At 54.3% G+C, this 16,331-nt stretch overlaps 1 protein-coding gene across 5 annotated transcripts in view; it reads right to left on the reverse strand.

The window, feature by feature from the left end:
• CNGB1 (cyclic nucleotide gated channel subunit beta 1) overlaps nt 1-16,331 on the reverse strand; it is a 75,911-nt gene that overhangs the window by 53,046 nt on the left and 6,534 nt on the right. For all 5 annotated transcript variants that reach the window (XR_014136248.1, XR_014136247.1, XR_014136245.1 and 2 more), the window contains 7 exons: nt 14,839-14,914; nt 14,510-14,549; nt 13,980-14,163; nt 12,463-12,538; nt 10,872-10,908; nt 4,922-5,084; nt 3,917-4,000 (listed from right to left, as the gene is read on the reverse strand). Coding sequence is in view for 1 of the 5 variants with exons in the window: in XM_081791549.1 (XP_081647675.1) it covers nt 3,917-4,000; nt 4,922-5,084; nt 10,872-10,908; nt 12,463-12,538; nt 13,980-14,163; nt 14,510-14,549; nt 14,839-14,914 (660 nt within the window). In the remaining 4 variants the exon portion in view is untranslated. The remainder of the gene's footprint in view (nt 1-3,916; nt 4,001-4,921; nt 5,085-10,871; nt 10,909-12,462; nt 12,539-13,979; nt 14,164-14,509; nt 14,550-14,838; nt 14,915-16,331) is intronic.

The raw sequence follows: 16,331 nt of genomic DNA on the forward strand, positions 1-16,331 counted from the left end.
TGCCCAGGCTGCACGGCCTGACAGATTTGAGTGAGGTCAGAAGGGCCAGTGAGAGTCTCATGAAAGTCAGAAAAGACTTCCCATATCTGGTGTTGTTCCTGGTCCTCCATCTATCAACACCAACGAGCAATTCCCCTCGTTTGGGCCACCAAGTGTTTGCTTCGGTACCAACTCTGCCCTTGCTGGCAGTGCACCCCTGGACATACAGGGTACTGTCTCTGAGCCCCAGTTCTCCCATCTGTGAAATGGGATTAATAATAGGTGCCCAGACTCTGGCATAGCAAACAAGTGTTACTCAAATGGCAGCTGCTGTCATGATTGTTCTTGCCATGATTGCTACTAAAACTAGAGAAGGGAGCGTCCTGCAGGGTTATGAATCACCCACGTGGATTGGGGAGCCTCTTGTACAAACATCTCCAGCTATCAAGATACCTAATGAGCCCTACTGTGGCCCTGTCAGGACCACCAGGGGTTGTTTGGGAGCTATGTACCCAAAGCCATGTTGTTCCCGGTCGGCGATGTGCCCAAGGCCCCCTCTTGCCCATCCCAGAAGCAGCAGGCCATCAACTTCTAGAAACTTCCTAAATCCCAGAGATTTCCAAGTGGAGGATCACACAGACTCACTGAGGTGGGCATCCCGGAGAACCTCCCCACCCAGCTATCCAAGTTAAAAGTGCAGGGAGTAGCCAAGAGTTGCCCTTCCTGCTCCTCCTCCCCCAAGTTCCCCGGCAGGCTGTGCCCCTAAGCTAAGGTCCTCACCAGGCACCCCCACCCTGAAAGAAAGAAGGGGAGCCCTTAGGACAAAGCAGCCACCTACTTGGGTCTCGCTGTCTTGGCCGATAAGAATGCCCACGACGCAGGAGTTCAGCTGGGGGCGATGGTATTCATCCCAAGCCCCATGTCGGGTGCCCACAGGTAGACAACTTGGAGAGCCCCGGTCCAGCCCCCGAGCCTGCCAGGCCAGCTCTGGAGCCAGTGTGGCTCGGGTAGCAGATGAGCTACTGATCCTTCCTGCTTCTAATCAGATTGAGGGAGTGTGAAGGCGGTGGGGAACTCTGCAGAAATGCCCCCAGGGAGGGCAGGTGGGGACCAAAAGGCTGCGGTTGCTAGGAAAAGCCGAGCTGTTGCCGGCAGAGACCAGGTCGCTAGGCGACCATCTGCCTGTTACCAGGGCCCGCGCGCACGTCATCAGTAACCCCTGTGCCTCTGCAAAGCTGGCCAAGAGCATCCTTCCCCAGTCAGTGACAGCCCAGTCCACTTGCCCACACCTGACACCCTCTGGCCCTGGCCCTGGGATCACTCAGCCCTCTCACCTAGTGCCCGCGTCCCTACCTAGGGCCCCGGAGCCCAAAAGTCCCCTGAGTTTGAAACTCTGGGTAAACATTTGTATGAATATGTATGTGTGTGCAGCACTTGTGGGTAACTGTACACGTGTGTTTGTGTGCATGGGCGTGCACACAGGGCACAGCGTGCCTATGTGCAAGCATGTACCAATGTGCCTGTGCATGTGGACACGTGAACAAGTGTGCTGAATGTGCTTGTGCACATATGCAGGCTGTGCGTGGGTATGACTGTGTGCACACCCACACATATAAGTGTGTGCCCAGCCCAGCCCGTGTGTCTGTGTCCGTGTAGGTGTGTATGTGCAGATATGTGTGCATGTACCTGCGTGTACCGTGCACTGAGAACATGCATGTAGTTAGTGCATGTGTGCGAGCACACTAAATCACTGGTGTTCGGGGGGTATTTCAGTTCAGGAGCAGTGGCATTTAAAGGGGTTTTCAGGTCTCTGTGTTGGGCACACAGGTTTAGTCAGGGGACAACTCCCCACCATGAGCACTAACAAACCAGCACTAACAAATCTAGGCAGCACCTAAGTCTTCACCCAGGAGACGGGCTATCACAGGTCAGTGAGAGCAGCCTGGCTCTGGGGGGCCCAGAGGGCAGAATGTGGACCACATTACAGAAACCATAGGGAAGCACGTTTATTTTTGGTGGAAGAAATCATCTCATAATCAGAGGTGTATATGGATGGAATGGACAGCCTTCAAGAGGTCATGAGCTCCCCATCACTGGAGGCAAACAAGTAGCCATGTGGTCTCCTGCCAAGGATGAAAAAATTCCATGTGAACAAGGGATAGGTGGACTAAAAGCAGATGACACGGAGCAGGCCTCCAGCCCTGAAGTCCTGTGTTGTCTCGTGGTATAACTATTTCCCGACTGGGACTGAGAGTAACCCTCCGCGGGGATGAGAACATCAATGACCTTTGATGGGGCGCTCACTGTGACCAAGGTCCGAATATGCCCCATACACAGCTGGCCCGTGACCGCTTCGCAGGGGTGTTAGTATCCCCGTTCCACAGACTCGGAGGCAGAAGCTCTGTGCAGTGTGCACTTGCCCAGGTCACTCTGCCAGGAGAAGCAGAGCCCGTGCCTCAGGCCAGGGCCAGAGGGACAAGTCAGCGAAGAAGGGTGTGGGCCAGGGGGCACCACAGAGAGCAGAGTGACAGGGACAGGGAATAATGCAAGGCACAGATGCAATCAGTCTGGCCTGCCCCATGATGACAGCCTCCTCACGGCTCTCCCTGCCTCAGTCTCCCCACAGTGCAGCTGCCAGATCACGTCTGGATCTCCCCACTCAGCAACCTTCAATGGCTCCCCATTGCTCCTGAGAAAGCAAGTCCCAGGTCTTCACAATCTGGCCCCCGGCCTCTGAAGCATCATCTCCCCACCATGTCCACCAGCTGCAGTGTCACTGTCCCCCCGACATGCAGGCTGCTTTTAAGGCAGCAAACCACTCCCCCCTGTTCGAAACCCCCAGGACACTCTTCTTGTCCCCCACTCTCTTCATTGGTACCCCCTCCTCCTCACGGGCACTTCCTCCCCAGGCCCTTCTGTTTCCTCGAATCTCCCTGGCTCTGCTCTGGCTTTTGGGCCTCTCCTCTGTCCACACTGGCTCCCCCAGCATCTCCTCCAGCCCCGCGGTTTCCAGTTCCATCCACACGACCAGACTCCCGACGTTCCATCTCCAACCTCTCACCCCCGACTCCACGCTCAGGCCCCACTGCCTGCTTGCTGTTCATCTCCCCACGCACCGCCCTCCCCATCTGTCCCGCACTGCTGAACACCTTCCTCTCAGTCTTTAATTATTGAAATACGTTTGACATATAACATTGTGTGAACTTTAGGCATACAGCATGTCAGTTTGATGAATTTATATATTATGATATGATTGCCACTGTGCTAATTAGCACCTCTATTGTGTCACAGAATGATTGTCAGTGGTTTCAATAATTAAGATGTAGTTTGATGATTATAACTATTAGTGGTTTCTGATCTCCTTTCTTTTAACTGACTTCTCTGTGTGTTCCTGTTGAAATCTTTATGGATGTGGGTGGAGAATCAACCATTAATGGGCAGAAGAGCAGAATCCAGAACAGCCTTCAAAGGCATCCATGGGACCGTCATGGACAGTGTGGAGGGAGACACAGCCCTATGCCTTGGTTTGGTTAATTACAGGGGCTGTGAGCCTCCCGCATGGGCCCATTCACTCATCCATCCACGCGTTCAGCCGACATTTATTTGGCGCCTGCTATAGCAGGCACTGTTGTAGGATCTAGGGACATGGGAGTGAGCACAACAACCCCCACCCCCACCCCGAGGAGGCTGTGTTCTGGTGTTTGTGTGCGTGTATAAGCATCTGGGAGGGTCTTAAGGGGTGGGCAATATGAGTCTCGGGTCATTATGAATGCTGGGGGGGACCCCCAGCTTCCCCAGCCTCCCTGGTCAGTACGCAGCAGCACACAGCACAGAACAAAGGAAGGAGCTCCCCCACCCTGAAAGCCCCCCGTCCCACACTGTAACCCCTCCCTGGGCCATCCCTTGTGGGGAGGCTGAGAACACACAAGTGCCTTACTTAGGCTCCTCCTCCTCCTCTTCTTCCTCCTCCTCTCCATCTTCCTCCTCATCTTCTCTCTCCTCTTGAATCTGGGGCAGCTCCCTGAGTTGAGGTCAGAAGCAGGAGGTGAGCCCACTTGCAGCCCCACCCCCAGTCCACCTCAGGTCCCATGACCCCTGAAACCAGACCCGAAAATCTCAACCAAGACTTGACCTGGGGAACCCCACTTGAGCAACCTCAGGCTCCCTCTAGCAGCAAGGCCTCTCCACGGCATGAGGGGCCTGGCCCAGCTTCCACCATCCTAGTGGCAACCCTGGGTCAGCCTCTGAGCCTCTCTGGGCCTCAGTTTCCCCACCTTTACAACGTATGTCATGGGCCTGAGGACCTGACAGCTTGAGGGGTTATCACCAAGATCGCTAGAGGGAACAAAGATCATTATGTCCCTACGGAGGGCAAGTGGGTAATCACTACCATAGGTACCCATTCCCATGCCCAATGACCCTGCAACCCCCCTTCTGCAAATTTATCCTGCAGGCCTATTCACGTGCATGTGCAAGAGTGTTTGTTGCAAAATTGTTTACAATAACAAAATTTCGCAATCACAAATGTATATAAATCCTGGCACATCCACACAATAGAATACTATGCGGTTGTTAAAAAAAAAAAAATCTGTGGATGATCTCTATGCACTGAAGGTGGAAACGCCTCAAGGTATATTGTTGAATGAATAGAGCAAGTTGCAGATACATAGGTGCATGTGATATGCTATCTTGTGTGGAAAAAAAAAAAAAGGAATCATGCCTGTTAATGCTCAGATACTCCCTGGACCAGCACAGAAGAAACTGGCAGCTACTGTCTCTATTCACAGGGACAGGACTGGATGTCTGGGGGAGGGAGGAGGAGGAAGGAGTAGAGGCAAGTTTGGCTCCTGTTCTATGTCCTTTGATACCTTTGGGATTCTGTACCATGTGCCTGTTATCTTTCCAAACGATCATTTGTTCCAGGGCCTTCTCTGGTTCCCACCTGGGCATCTCCTCCATGGCCTCATTCTCCTCTTCATAAGCTGGAGCCACCTCTGAGCCCTGCGGACTGGTGCCCCGGTCCTGATACTCATCCTCCTCCCAGTGAGGGTCAACCTCTTCTAGGACAAGATCGGGCTCCTCTTGGCCTCCAGGGAGGATGCAGACTGCAGGGGACACAGGGCACAGGGGAGAGTGGGCTTGGGCTTCTGAGTCCCAGGGACCACACAGGGGGCCTTGGCCATCACCAGCCATGGGCCAGCTCTCAGCCAAGCAGCAGAAATAGCACCATTATCCACAGGACCATTAGCAGCCAGATCAGTGCTAAAGTGACAGGCTGAAGCCCATGATCATTCACCCTGTTTCCTTCTGGTCATTTTCCCCCTTTTTTCCTTTTGAGATAGAGCTTCAATTACAGTTAGCTTTTGTGTCTCCTTAGGGCCCCCGTTCTTGGAGGTTTGTGCAGAAGCAGAAATAATGCTTCTAACCACAACATCATAGGAGATACGGAAGATCCAAGCTTGGGGTCTGCCTTGGCACATCTAGGTGCAAGGTGACCTGGCATGTTCAGAGGAACACAGAGAGAGCTTGCCTCCTGCATGTTCTCTAGATGCCACCCACTGGTGACAGCATACCAAATGCTCATAACCTCAGCACCCATTTCTAGCAGTCCTTCCCTCCTGGGCCTAGAGGCTCCAGCTTCTGCGGGGATTGACCTTCTGGCAGAGATGGTCCCACCTTCAGATAGGATCTGTCATTTTCACCATTTCTCCACGTACTCAAGTCCCTGACAGTGCAAACAGTGTGGGGCTGTGAGCTCGGCAGAAGTGGGTGCAGGGGACTCCCATCAGGAACCTAAGTCCCCCGTAGTCAAGAGGAAGGGGAGAAGAGAAGAGATTGTCTAGATATCAGATGTTCCCAAAAAGCTCCAGGATCTTGGTGATCTTAAGCCAAGCATGAAATTATGAATAGTGACTTTAAATGGGAGTTGGTCTGAAGTCTTATCCTGTGACTTTGGAAAGTATTGCTCATGGTGTAGAAAAAATAATAATAATATAATGGCAGCTACATTTATCGAGCACTTATATGTTCCTAGCCCTGTGCTTAATGATATACATGGATTAAATCAATTAGTCCTCAAACCAACCTTTTGAGGTGGGAATAATTGTTATCCCCCCATTTTATTTTCCTTCTTTTATGTTGTTTCTTCATTTACAGATGAGCAAACTGAGACACAGGTTCACAGCTTCTGTTACAAGGTGTGTCCCATGTGCCAGGCACAGGGATGTCCGTTTCCCAAGAGCTGTCTTCCCCTGCTCCTGCCTCCTGGCTTCCAGGTACAGACATTATCCTGCCTCACACAGAGGCACCCGCCTGCCCTCCAGGGAAATCCCCTACATGCATCCTGAACTAGGCTTTTCCACGCGGGTCCTGGCCCCTCCAGCCCTACAAACACCCCTGGGGTTTGACCGGGGAGGCTCATCCAAGCGTGGCCCCGAATCCAGTGGTGGGACATGTCACACGTGTCATTCTAGACTGCCATCCAGTAACGGTGTAGCATCTCTGCCCTGAGCAGCCACTTGGGGTACAAGTCCCCAAATGGCATACGGGAGACAGAACAAACATCCCCTGGCTCGTGAGCTCATTAGCTTTCACAGCAACCCTGCATGGTGACAGCATGGTGACAATAGTACTCTCGCCATTTTATAAAGCACAGAGCCAGCTCAGAGAGGCTAATGACTTGCCCAAGGCCACAAAGGATGTCGGAGGCATTGCCAGGTCTCCTGACTCCCGATTCCCTGGTGTGCTACCCCAGGCGAGAAACATGCCCGAGTGCCTCCTGGCATGGGTGGCCGCTCCGTGCTGGGCACTGCATGACCCCAGCCTTTGGTGTCCTGAAGAGTTGATGCCGTCTTTGTTTACATCCTCGCTTTCTTTTTAAATACTGTTTAGTGAGGAAGCATTTTACAAGCTTTTCCTCCTTTCATTTCTGGGCCAGGCCTCTGAGCCATGCCCTATACAATCCCCATTTTACAGCCAGAGATTCTACGGCTCTGAGAAGAGGCTGGTGGCCAGGGTACCAGAGGGGAAGGGCAGGCACGGGGTACTCGGCCACACAGATCCAGTGGCAGAGCTCCCTGCAGGCCTGGTGGAGCCCTGAGACCCTCTCGTTAGGAGGGGGAGTCAGAGCTCCCTAGCTTTTTCAGGGCCCTGCCCCTGGGTCCAGATGGGGCCACTGAAGCACTGTGGGTGTTCAAGCTCATACGGAAACTCCTGCTCCATCTGGGGCTGAAACTTTGCTCCTGGAGTCTCTCATTGTCCCGCCACCTCCTGGCCAGCAATCTCTGCCAGCCTAGGATGTCCCTCAGGGCAACTGAATGGGGTTCTGGCTCCAGGAGTGAAGGTCATCAATTGCATCTGAGGAAGGAGATCCTATTTCCAAGATCAGCAAACAGGGAGACGGGAGGCATAAATTCTAGGTCAAGGCCCGCACCAGACCCTGGGTTGCCGGAAGAGCCCAAGTTCTGGCTTATCCTCCCTGGCATGCCTGGGTCCTAGATGCTTTGGATGTGGCCCAAAGCTCAAGAACCCCTGATTCCATTGCTTTCTCTGCCTCCAATGCTTGCTCAGCCTCAGGGTAGTCTTTGTGAAGTCATTCCCCTGCTCAACCACCTTCAGTGGTTCCCCATTGTCTATAGCCTAGTCCTGTAAGATCAGGCCCTACCCTTTTTTTTCCCCAATGTTTATTTATTTATTTTGAGAGAAAGAGCACATGTATATGGGGGAGGAGCAGAAAGAGAGACAGAGAGAGAAAGACAGAATCCCAAGCAGGCTCTGAGCTGTCAGCACAGAGCCTGACTTGGGGCTCAATCTCACAAACCGTGAGAGCATGACCTAAGCTGAAACCAAGAGTTGGATGCTTAACCGACTGAGCCATCCAGGCATCCCAGGCCCCAGTTTTTCTGGCTTTAACTTCTGCATCAAAAACTCGGGATTTGCTGAGGTACCCAACACTCTCCTTCTCCCACCTCCAGCCATTTGCTCACTTTATTCCCTCTCCTGGGTTGTCCTCCCCTCACTGCCAACTGGGGACCTGAAGGGTCTCAAAGTCAAAGGCTTAGGTAGCCAGGGAGATGGTATTATAGGTGAAGGGGGGGCGTGTGCTGCTTGCCCTCAGGAGTGTCCTCAGAAGCACAGCATGGGTCTATTATAATTGCTATAGAGAAGCCAGACTTATCCAATGCAAAGCCACCTTGTTTTTAGATGTTGGCAACTAATTCTAATATTTAAAATCACTCCTTGCCCCAAACACAGACATCTGTGGACCAGCTGGGGATCAGGATCCCTGGCAAACTCCTCCTTCCTGCTACCCCAGTACCACGGGCCACATTAACTCAACCACTTTTCAAACCTAAGTACTCATTTTAGCTTCATCTGAAGCAAAGATATCATGCAATCGCAGCTTTGATGTGCTAATTTATGCTTTTTAATGTCACCGAAGGCATGTGCCGTTGTCCACTGCTGGACCCCAAACTCTTCGAGGGAGAGAACACAGCCTAGCCTAAGGGGATCCTCTTCTGGGAGAAACTGTGTCCCACTGGGGCACCGCCTGTGTGTCAGGCACCTCACTGAGGGCTGTGCAGGCGACCTCTCAAAGAGAGTCCTCCATGGGCTTCCCCACAGTCTTCTGGTGGGAAAATCTCCTGCTGTCTAGCCTGAGTCCCACAGGCTGCCCTTGGCTGCCCTTCTTGCTTCCGTGGAAAGGCGCCGGCTTTGGTCGCAGAGAAGCAGCTGTGGGACTGGCTCCCTTCACCTAGCCTGGGAGTGTGGGGAGCGGCAGGGGGGTCACTGTTCAAGGAGGGCATGGGGTCAACAGCCACCTCTTCCCCCTCCCCTGCAGGTCTTCAGGGCACCCTTGTCTCCTTCCATCCATCCGTCCGTTTGTCCATCTGCGCTCTCCCAGGATCCCTTCTCTCTTGTTTCAGAGGCCCCCCGCTGCTGCCACGCCTGAAACAAGACAGAAGGGTGGGTGGCTGGGTGGGCAGGCGGAGGGAATGAATGAGCAGGTGCGTGAATGAATGAAAGGGCAGGGAGGCAGGGGGTAGAGCTGGCAGCAGGAGAGGGAACTCCTGCCCCAGCCCCTTAGGGTCACCCCATAGAGTGGGTTGAATCGTGTCCCTCCGAAACATATATTCAGTCCTGATCCCTACAACCTGTGAATGTGACCTCATTTGGAAATAGGATCTTTGCAGATGTCATTAGTTAAGGATCTCAAGATGAGCTCATCGTGGATTTAGGGCCGGCCTTAAATCCATGACTGGTGTCTTTATAAGAGGAAGGAGAGAAGATCTGACAGACACGGAGGAAAAGGCAGAGATTGGAGGCCAGCTAGCAGCCAAGGGACCCGGAGGACTGCCAGCAACCACCAGAAGCCAGGAGAGAGATATGGGATGATTTCTCCCTAGAGCACCAGGAGGAGCCGACCCCCCAGCACTTCAAGCTAGGGCTTCTGGACCCTGAACTGTGAGAGAACACATTTCTGCTGTTCAAAGGCACCCAGTTTGTGGTCCTTTGTTCTGTCAGAACCTGAGGAGCTAACACACTGGGCTCCTGGCCCCACTGCCCCAGTCCCCACCCACAAGCCACACACTCCGGGGTCACGGGAAGGTCCTGTCCACAGCCAGCTGAGCACCCTGCCTCCTCCAGAGGAGCAGAGAAGAGGAGGAGACAGGGCCAGGGGCTCCGTCTTCAGAGCTCTCAGTGGCCCCCACTCTAGAAGCTGTGCTCCAGGAAACATTTTCTGTTCCTTTAACCTTGACAACTGCTGCCAGGCCCAGTGGATGCTAGTCGCCGCTCTGTGACAACTTGCTCTGTGACCTTGGGCAAATCCCTGTACCTCTGTCAGCCCCAACAGCCATGGGGGTCCCTGCTCTGCGCAGACTCCACGAGGCTGAGCAAACCCTGCTCTGATGCCTACCCCTTACAACGTTGTCACCATTATACAAATTCCATCTCCTCCCATGGCCACTCTGCCAGACTCTGCCAGACTCCGCTGCATGGTTAACTGGTCGGTCCGTGCTCTAGGCTATGGTGGCCATCCTCACCCTCAGGGTGCTCAAAAAGACCACCATCAGCCTGGCGGAGTTAGGGTTTTCTAGCCTAGGACATGGGTCCTAGGGACCCCACCATGGTCTGAGGGCCTGTGTCCAGGGTGGAATAGGGCCACCACCCAGTGGCCCTCAACTCTGCTTTGCTCACCTCTAGAACTTATCACCAGCCTGGTACATAGCTGGCCTTCCATGACCTTTATGAATGAATGAATGAATGAATGAATGCCCTGTACACCACACGCTTGTCCCTAGGCCATGAAATGGAGGAAGAACAGATTTTGGACCCTGGCCTTCTCCTCCTAGCCTCAGTCGATCCCTCAGTACTAGTGCAGGGCTGGGATAAAAGGCGGCACACACCTCCCCAACCCTCCCCACCCATAGGTAAGGGGAACCCTCCTGCCTCACTGGAGCTGGAGTTTATGGGATCTAGTTCCTCCAGGGAGACCCCCACGCCTCTCCCCTCATCCCTCCACCGGGACTCTGCCTAGCCAAACCCACTGGCCCAGGAGGAAGTGGGGAGCTCTCTTTAGGTGTTCCCAGAGGAAGGGGATCCATCCGACTTAGCCTCACAACTGTTTTCTCTGGGTAGAAACTGGAAGGCAAGCCAGGTCCCCACCACGTCTCTCCCCAGCCACCAAGTGGCCCTGGGCCAGGCTCTGGCTACCTGGCCGGGCTGACCTGAGATGAGGCCTGCAGGACATGGGCTCTCTCAGCTCCAGGTCAGGAGGCCCCAAACGTAGCCCCCAAGTAAGTTCAGGCCTCGCCAGCAACCACCCCACTGTGCACTCAGACCAAGCAACCCTCCCGGAGACACACACGAGGACCCACTAAGGTGTCACTTACTGGTCTGCACGTCACACGCCACAGGGGAATCAGGTTCCTGCATGGGGAGAAAAATGCCGTGTCCTCCTCACCGGCCTCCCTGCTTCCACCACCCCTCCCGGCACACACAGGGGCAAGAGGGCTTTCCTCACCCCTATCAGGACACCGGCAGAAGGTCCCGTGGCTCCCGGCTCCTCTCTGGTCTGCTTCCCCCCCTCCTTTCTCAGAGCTCGCCCAGTGCTCCAGGCACTGTCCTCCCTGGGTCACCACTTGGTCCCACCTCAGCTCCTTTGCCCAGGCTGGGCCCCCTGCCTGAGCGGCCTACCTTCCACTCTCCACTCTCCATGTAGGGAAAACCTCCTCCCAGCCCTCCCCGGAGGGTTGTCTCAAAGCTCCGTCTGCAGGAGAGGCCTCTCCCCAAAGCACCACACCTTCCCCTGCCCCAGCCCCGTACTCGAGGGGGCCCCTCCTCTCTGTGGGGGCATCTTCACCACAGAATGTTCCTGCCACCAGGCCCTTTTCATCCTCTTGGAAAACTCCAAAGCTGTGTTTCCTCAGCCACCCGCAGAGGCCACATGGACACAGAGCCTGCAGGCTCGGCCTGCAGGGAAGGGGGCCCTGAGGATTTCTGCCCACCTCCTACCGAAGCCAGGACTGGGACCAGGCCTCTCGCCTCCCAGTTCCAGGTGACAATTGTCAGGTGGCTCAACCGGTTAAGCCGTCTGACTCTTGATCTCTGCTCGGGTCATGATCTCATAGTTCATGGAATGGAGCCCCATGTTGGGCTCTGTGCTGACATCATGGAACCTGCTTGGGATTTTCTCTCTCCCTCTCCCTCTACCCTTCCCACATATGCTCTCTCTCTCTCTCTCTCAAAATCGATAAATAAACATTTAAAAAAAACAAAAAACCAGTCAACAAATAAAGCTTAAAAAAAGATATACAGTTGTCCCCAAGAGAGAAGGACCAGGTGCCAGGTTCTTGGAGAGGGGGAAGAAGAGGTGACAGAGGACTTGCTCCCTCCACCCATCCATGTTAGAGTCCTAGGTTCTCAGAAATGCACACAGGGCTCTCTGGCTTCCTATAAGCCCCAAGCCCCACTTCTTTCCAGAACATTCCTGGCCTCTCTTGTCTCTGGTCCTTTGCATCTGCTGATCCTCTGTCCGAAGGGCTCTTCCTACACCACCCCCATCCTACCTCTCCCTAGGTTTCAGCTTGCAAGCCACCTCCACCAGAAAGCCTTCCTTCATGCTGGGGGGCAGTGGTGGGGGTCCTCCTCTGTACCCCACATCCTCTCTGCTCCCTCCATGGAAGCATCTCCCCCACTGATTATGGCCTCCTGGTTAGCACGCTGGGCCAGCACTTCTCAGCCCCGTGGCCGCAGCCCCTCAGGGAAAGTGCGTGGAATAAACGTGAGCTGACTAGATAGACAGGCTGTTTCCCCAGGCCCTCACCGCAGCCTCCCTTCTTCCTTCGGTGCCTTCCGTGCCTTCGGTGCCCCGCCCTCAAACTATAGATCCTTGCCTGAGCTCCTCCCCCAGCCCATCAGTCCTTGCCTCAGCAAGGCCCCTCCCACCACTCCCTAGGGCCCTGCCCCCAGCCCAGCACTGACCTGCTCACCAGCCTTCCCATGGAGCACGGGTTGCGGCAGGGCCATCTCCAGCCTGTGCCGGAGCCAAGCCATCAACCTGCAAATGGGAGAAAGCAGGCCATGTCTAAGTGGTGGGGCTCACGGGGAAACTGAGACCAGAGTCAGGTCCCTCCCAAAGCAGACAGCAAGCCCACCAGAAGGCAGACCAGAACCAGGTCTCTAGCCTCAAAGACTGTTGCCCTCCTCCCTCTGGGTACCGCTCAGACCCCAGCAGGTAGCTCAGCACCCACTCTGCCACCCCCACCCCGGAAGTGCATGCAGGTGTCTCACACACTGCCAGGGCAGGAGCATTTGGCAACACATATCCCGATTTTAAATGCATGCATCCTTTGGCTCAGCAATGCCAGGTTCTCAGATTTGCCCTACAGATTTACTTGCATGTGAGTGAAATGATGCTTGTACAAGCCACTGATTGCAGTGAAAGAGTAGAAACAAGCTATGTAAAAGCTGGTACCACCCTATAATAGAGTACTCCGAAACAGTTGAAAGAGTGAAGCAGACCAATCCAGATAAAACCACCTCTAAGATACTTTTTATGTGTTTTTTGTCTTTAACTTTTTAATGTTTATTTATTTTTTAAGAGACAGAGAGGCAGAGAGACTCGAGCAGGGGAGGGGCAGAGAGAGGAGACACAGTATCCGAAGCAGGCTCCAGGCTCTGAGCTGTCAGCACAGGGCCTGACGCAGGGCTCGAACCCACAGACGTTGAGATCATGACCTGAACCACTTAACCAACTGAGCCACCCAGGTGCCCCTAAGATGCACTTTTTGGTGAAGGAAGCAAAATGCAGAACAGGGTATGTAGTTTGCTGTTGTCTGGTCCGTGTGTTGGTTTGAAGGAGAAATGTCCTCCCAGCTTGTTTGTAGGTAGAAAATGTGTTGAATGGCAGAGAGCTGTTGATGGGAAGAGACCCCAGAAACCCCTTTAAATTTTCTCCCCAGTGCATGGGTTACTTTGAAAGTTTAAAAAACTAGTCTGGGGGCACCTGGGTGGCTCAGTCGGTTGAGCATCAGACTCCTGATTTCAGCTCAGGTCATGGGATCAAGCCCTGTGTTGGGCTCTGTGCTGAGCATGGAGACTGCTTAAGATCCTGTCTCTCTTGGGGCTCCTGGGTGGCTCAGTTGGTTAAGCGTCCGACTTTGACTCAGGTCATGATCTCACGGTTCATGGGTTTGAGCCCCGCATCAGGCTCTGTGCTGACAGCTCAGATCCTGGAGCCTGCTTTGGATTCTGTGTCTCCCTCTCTCTCTGCTCTTCCCCCACTCATGCTCTGTCTCTCTCTCAAAAATAAATAAACATTAAAAAAAAAATCCTCTCTCTCCCCCTCTGCCCCTCTCCCCCGCTCACACTCTCTTTTTTTCTCTCTCTCTCTCTATCAAAACAAAAACCAAACAATGTTCGGTGAAGTGTTGGGTGTTGGGCTGGGGCAAAGCACTGATCCTGCTCCCCATGGAAGGCATGACATTTGGGGGGCTCACCTGGCAGGGTCCCCAGCAGGTGGCAAGGAGGAAGCATGGAAGGTGGCCTGGGGCTCTGAAGTTGGCTCTTCCTTGGGCTCCAGGGGGCCAGCAGTGGGCATGTTGGGGCTCTCCGGGGCCTGCAGCATGGGCTCCCTTTCCAAAGGGGGTCCTGGGGGCTCTAAGCAGCAGGCAGAGCAGGAGTCTAAAGATGACAAAGCAGGGCTCCATGCTCATGGGCACAGGGGACCAGATCCCAGGCGCCAACAGGACTGAGTAAGGAGCCCTTTGGAACCACAACTATGCCTCTCATTAGACAGGGCACTGAGGCCCAGGAAGCTCAAGGGGCTTGTCAAGACCTCACAGGACGGTCCCACACCACTGGCTTCCCAGCCTGCACTGGGGAGGGGTTCCAAGGCCCACCACAACAGCCCAGCCCCCACAAGCCCTGAACCCCTCCCTGGCCTTGGTGAGGGCTAAGGTCCCCCCCCAGGATCCCTCAGGGCCCAGTGGCACCCCCAGCCCAGCCCTCCCCAGTCCCCTCCCTGTACCTGGGCCCAAGGCAGCATCTGCAGGCTCATCTCCCCAGGCCTAGATCAGAGACAGGGAGTGAGGTCACAGAGCAAAGTGAGCCCTGTGCACTCCCTCCCCAGCCAGTGGTCCCCAGGGCAGGCAGCAGGGGGCCCCCTCCTTCCCCACGAATCTGCTTGCTGTTTCGCAGTCACTCCTCTCCATCAAGGAGAACCCTCCAGGGAGGACAGCACTCCCTCTACGTGTCCCTGGGGTTGGGGATAGCCTGCTGAACTACACACATCCTTTCTGGGACCCAGAAACCCTCCCAGGTGGTCATCTGCCTGCTCCCCCTTTTTCCTCCACTTACCTTGGAGCTTTGGGGGGGCTGAGGCAGCACTTTCTCCAGATTCTGCTCAAGCCACCTGAGCAGCCAGGGCCCAGGCCTGCAAAGGGGACAGGGATCAGTAAAGCAACCTAATCACCCTGACCTGAATGTCTGTTGGAATCCCAGGCTTCAACCAGTCCTTCCTCACCTCTGGTCCCATTCTGCACAGTGGGGACCTTGTATTGTATACTCTAGAAGGGTCTCAGGTAGTGGGGCAACTTCTGCCAGCCCCAAATTCTGACCTATGGCTGCACCAAGCCTGGAACAGCAGGCCCAGCCTTGGCCACCTGGGCCCCAGGTGAGAAACAGCAGCTGCCTGGGGACCTGAACACAGCATGGGGGACTCCCTGTGCCTGGCACAGAGAGGTCTGGCTTCATGGGTCTGTGAGCAGTGCAGTCACACAGGGCCCCATACTTATAAGGGCCCACTTTTGGTATTCATGCGGTTGTCACAATCTTAAACTCTTAGTGATTTTTTTAAAGGAGTCCTGCATTTTCATTTTGCATTGGGACCCGCAAATTATATAGCTAGCCCTGGGGCAAATGGGTCCCAGATCCATCTGGCCTCCAGGCAGCCCCTCCCTCTTCAGGGGGAACCCATTGTCCCAGGAGATCCCATCCCCCCAGGTATGGCCCCAAAAGAAAGCTGGCAAGTTCTCTGGGGGACTTCATCCTAAATTGCTTTACTGGTCTCATGAGTCAGCCGAGTGGCCCCTGGGGACCCCTGATCTGGGCAGCCTCCAGGGGACAAAAAGAGATAGACTACAGTGACTGGAACAATGAATGAATGAATGAATGAGTGCAATCACATACACTCATTCATTCATCCCCTCCATGCTGAGTCCCCTCCTTATGGCAGGCCCTGTGCCAGGCACCAGGGTTCAGCAGTGACCAGACAAAAGTCCCTGCACTCAAGAACCCAGCAGTCTAACAAATGAACAAGGGAAGGAATGAATGAATGGGGTGAATGAAGGTGAATACATGACTCCGGGTCCCCAGCAGAGATTGCAAACTGGAGGTTCCAGGCTTATCTGGGGGGCCCATAGTATTCTGAAAACTTTTCAGTTAGTTGGCAACATCTAAAATTTAAATATTCCATAAAACCCTAAATTTCTAGCTTCTCCTAAAAAACTGGAGAATCTGGTCACACTGGGCCTGAACTCCTCCCAGGCAGAGGCAATGGGAGCTGACCGCGGCCCTCTTAGAGAAGGACATGGCCTCCCCGTTTGCCATAGTCCTCACCCACCCTTAATAACAAGACAGCCACCTACCTTGGTCAAGTCGAAGAAGTACAAAGCTATTGCCAACTGTGAGGCCAACCTAGGTACCCCTATGTCCCCCACAGTGGTCCCAGCCCTGCCCCTGGGCTCCATACAATGCCCACATACACGAGCCCATCTATGAGGAACTCATCCATGCCTTCTCCCCATGGCCTCCCACCGGAGCATCTCCCAGAAATCAGCACAAAAAACCAT

The sequence above is a fragment of the Panthera onca genome, chromosome E2 (assembly GCF_046562875.1).
Source record: "Panthera onca isolate mPanOnc1 chromosome E2, mPanOnc1 haplotype 2, whole genome shotgun sequence".
Classification (NCBI taxonomy): domain Eukaryota; kingdom Metazoa; phylum Chordata; class Mammalia; order Carnivora; family Felidae; genus Panthera; species Panthera onca.